General features: G+C 43.6%; 1 protein-coding gene across 1 annotated transcript in view; it reads right to left on the bottom strand.

Annotated features, from left to right (window-relative positions):
• Positions 1 to 2,436, bottom strand: part of PROM1 (prominin 1) — a 139,793-nt gene extending 137,357 nt beyond the window's left edge. The window contains exon 1 of the mRNA XM_042782209.1: positions 2,217 to 2,436. Coding sequence (XP_042638143.1) covers positions 2,217 to 2,436 — 220 coding nt within the window. The remainder of the gene's footprint in view (positions 1 to 2,216) is intronic.
• Positions 2,437 to 4,576: the final 2,140 nt, after the last annotated feature.

Genomic DNA, 4,576 nt, shown 5'->3' with positions numbered 1-4,576 from the left:
TTCTTATGTTGCAAAACACCCAGTGGACATGATAAGATTATTATGAACTCTAATAACTGGGCAAAAGAATGTAAATTGTGGAAGAAAATGAACACTCTCAGATGTCATCTGTTAATTTCAACATTATTTAAACAACGTAATCAGCATTGTTTTTTTTGTTGTTGTTGTCAAGGGGTAGTAATTCTCTGATCTACTGCTAAAACTCTATGAATTTCCTTCTGCAAGGTAGTAAGTATTGATGAAGGTCAAGAAAAAGTAGGCTAACCCCCTCAGATTGCATTAGGATTGTCAAACACCGCCTGCTACACTAATGGTGGTGGGTCTGAAAATCCTGAAATGTTTTGTGTGGAGCTAAAGGCTGTCTTCCAACCTGATCATTTGAATGAAGGTTTTAAAAAATGCTGCTCTCTCTTGTAAAGTACTTATGAGGGACCCTGTCTATGAAATCCACAGGGAGCAAAACAGAACATATGGAAAGAGATTATGGGATTAATGTATTACGAAATATGTCTTAGAATAGTAACACATGGGCTGTTTCCCAATCTTTCTTAAGAAGTCATTGTAAATTCATATGAAACAGCTAAATGTTATGCTCTTAACCTAAAAGAAAAAAGGATTTAAATCATCAATAGGTATTTCCTGATTTAATACTGTTCATACAAAACCTACAAATACACAAAGAGAGAACCGGTCAGTTCACAACAGTGCATTTGTGTACATTTAACAAGCTTTTTTTTTTTTTTCACTTCCACCATTGGATTTCCAAATTTACCCTTTTAGGGCATGACATAAACAGCAAGCAATATTGATTCAGGATTCTCTTCAAAAGAATCAGGGCTGAGTCATTTATTCCACTGAATTGAATTGAAACTTAGAAAAACTGACAACTACACTTCAAACTTTGGTCATGTGGTCGGAAGGGACCATTCCCTGGAGAAGGATATCATGCTTGGTAAAGTGGAGGGTCAGTTAAAAAGGAGAAGGCCCTCAATGAGACTGACACAGTGGCTACAATGATGGGCTCATGTATAGCAAAGATTGTGAGGATGGCGCAAGACCGGGCAGCGTTCAGTTCTGTTGTACATACAGTCGCTATGAGTCAGATCTGACTCAATGGCACCTAACAGCAACAACAACAACACTTCAAACTGTTCTAAATGCTTAAACTATGACTAGTAAATATAAAAAGATTAAATGTTAAAATTGTATTTTAAGGAAAATATATAATCTGTCAATAATATAAACAAGTGGTGAAATTCACTAAATACACATACACACACCTTGTCTCTCTCTCTCTCATGCGTGCACACACACCTACTTGCACACACACAATTAAGCCTCTTATAAATAGTAGCTGAATGGCTATGGAAAACTACAAAAAATTTTATACTTTTTAGTAATCAGTGACAGTATTCAAGTCTTTATAGTTTATAATTAAAGGACACACTTAGTTAAGTCTAACATTAAGCCAAAAATCTAGGCTGCCAAACCTAGTAGCAAATAATTCTCATAGACCATCTTCACTTCATAATTCTGTCCTTGCAAACACATACCCTGAAACTTCTGAGTACAGATGAATAGGGTCAACAAGGCTGAAATGGCCAAGTGGCAAATAGTACTGGGTATAAAAAATACAGCACTGTGCTAAAAAGCTCCAGCAAAGGGCTTGCCTTCCTCCCTCACACCCAAACTCTGAGAAGGGAAGCAAAAGCTAGCCAAGGAGACAGGTTTGGTTTGGATAGACCTGCCTTTGCCCTAAGCAATGTTAAAATGCAGTCTATGGCGAGAGAGGAAAGTTACATGTTTAAGTGCTAGTCAGATGGGGAGATGGCAGATAATTATTAACTTCTCATTTGATGAGGGACAATTTGCATTTTTAGCTTTTACTTTTGATATGTATTTGAGAATAATCCATTGTTCTAATCAAAAAGGGGGCAGGGGCAGGGGCAGTGACAAGGGACAGAAGGATAAATTTAAAAACTGATATAGCAACATAGTTTGAGATTTGATTTCTTATAAATCACATTCCTGACAACCTACTTAAACTGGTATAAAACTTGTGAATTTTTGTCTACAGATTTTCTGCTCCAGTGCAATTCAATCACTTGGAACCTCAGACTTTAAATACTGACTACCTCATATACTGACTGTATTGTCATTAGAAATCAATAAATACTATGTGTGTGTGTGTCTGAAGATCAATCGTCGACACTTACCTTCAGGGAACTCATGGGGCTGGACCACACTGAGAAAGTTGTCCACCATTGTAAAGAGAGCTGCCATGGGCTTTGGGCTGGAGAAGCCACTCGTCTCATAGTTCACTTCAGGAAAATGAAAATTCAAACTCTTAGAACGGTCTGATGTCGATGATGGCTCTGCTGACATGGTCTTCCCACACAGCCCCAGCAGCAGGAGGCAGCCGAGAACAAGCGCCATAGCTAGCAAGTGCCCCAAAACATGAAGCAGAATTGGTTCCTCCCACCTCAGAGGTTCTGGAAGCTTCTGAAGGGGGGAGGCAGTGGGGGAAGTGCCCCTGTGCAGTTGAGGTACGCTGGAAATGGCCCTGCAGAAATCTCAGTTGTCTGGCTGGGCTTCCATGTGGCAAAGGGTGCAGACAGGCCTTCTCCAGAGAGGGTCAGTCACTCAGGCCTTCTCCCGAGGGGGTCAGTCACTCACAGCACCATCCCTGGCAGAGAGAGAAAGGGCAGCACAGTCAGCAACACCTGCAACCTGTCTCTATGGCCCCCAGGAGCTTTCCCAGACAGCAGGTTGTAAGCCCAGAGCTAGCTCTTCAGCATAATCCTGGTGGGTGGAGACCAAACACAGGTCTGTACCACAGCCACGGGGAGGGATGGGCAAGGAAGCGAGGAGGAGTCAGAGATGATGCCTCCTCAAGGGGCAGACCCTTTGCAGGTTGAAGAAACACCAAGTCTTTGTAGCAACTTTGCTGTGCAGTCTGACTAGCTGACATTTCCTGAACACTGACTCTCCAAGGCTGTTCTGCATGCTTTAAAGAGGGACTCCTTTGAAGGTATTTCCCATTTACAGAGGGATTAGCTGAGGTAGGTAAGATTTCAGTGGTGGGCCTGGGGCCACAGCTAGTTAATGGTGGGGCCAGAATTCAAACTCAGTAGTTTGCCTTCACGGGACCCTGGTGGCACAACAGTTAAGCATTTGGCTGCTAACCAAAAGGTCAAAGGTTCGAACCCATCCAGTGGCTCTGTAGAAGAAAGATCTGACAATCTTCTCCCAAAAAGTTTACAGCCTAGAAGACCCTCTGGAAGAGTTCTACTCTGCCCGATGGAGTCACTGTGTCAGAACTGACTGCATGACAAACAATAAGTTTGCCATGAGGGAGTCCCTGGGTGGTACAACAGTTAACATGCTCTGCTGCTAACTGAAAGTCTGGGGTTTCAAATCCATGTAGAGGTTATCTCAGAAGAAAGGCCTAGTGATCTGCTTCTGAAAAGTCACCCACTGAAAGCCCTACAGAACACGTTTCTACCTGACACACATGGACGTGGGGTCGCTGTGGTGGTTATGTTGTGTGTCAACATGGCTGGGCCTGGTTGAGTGGCTGGGCAGCTGGTGGTAGTTATTCCCCATGAAGAGACTGGCAATCAACTCCATGGTGGGATCTACCACAAGCAGCTGAGTAGCTGCCTTTAGGTATATGGTCTGCTTCCCGTATATAAGAAGCAGCTTTAGGAATGGTCTCTGGTTTATGGGACACTTGAACCCTGCATGTAGCTGTGTCATTGTTCAGCAGCCTGCCACGCTCTGCCAACCTTAGTACTTACAATGGACTTAAATTAATGGGCTGCCGTGTGGTTTGGTAACATTGGGACTGTGCCTTTTCACTTGTCAATCTTGGGTTTGTCAGCCTCAGCAGCCAGCAGCTGTCTGAGTGAAGAAACACCTCTAGCTCCAGTGGGCTGGGAGCAGAAGGCAGAGCTGAACCCCAAGGTTGAGGGGCTTTCACCCATCCCCCGGAGCCTGGCACTTTGAACTTGGAATTAAAGCCTCCAAACTGTGAGAGAATAAACTCTTTTTTGTTAAGACCATCACATTTATGATATATATTCTTGTCAGAGTGGCACTAGGTAATCAGAACAGTCACCATGAAGCACAGTCAACTTAATGGTTGGTTAAAAAAAAAAGGTTTGCCTTCAGAGTGCAAGCTCAAAACTCTCCAAGGTATCACCCCAATGAAGCCCTGTCTCTCAGGCTCCAATCAGAAATGCAGAGGCCCCCAGCAAAGGACTATGCTTGTGTCCCCTCCAATTCCGTGTGTTCTCTCTCTCCTGTCCCTCCACCTCCACTATCTCTTACTCTGTTTTATATTCTTATATGCCACTGATCCTATTTCAAACACCACCCTCTCTACAACCCACCCTCAACACATGTCCCCAAGGGCAGGGGCCAAACTCTCTGAGCCTCAGTTGTTGAAGCTGTGTGGCATTGGAATGATTTTTCCAACAAGCTCCCCACATAATCCTGATGGAAACTCTCACCCCAAATCACCACATGAACAACGAGGGGTCCAGGAAATGAGAAACAGGGCAGAGGGAGATTC

This window comes from Orycteropus afer, unplaced genomic scaffold, assembly GCF_000298275.1.
Source record: "Orycteropus afer afer isolate SDZICR_OR568_19922 unplaced genomic scaffold, OryAfe1.0 scaffold00262, whole genome shotgun sequence".
Taxonomy (NCBI): domain Eukaryota; kingdom Metazoa; phylum Chordata; class Mammalia; order Tubulidentata; family Orycteropodidae; genus Orycteropus; species Orycteropus afer.
The sequence above is the reverse complement of the archived record's forward strand: the minus strand, read 5'-3'. Positions and strand labels throughout refer to the sequence as shown.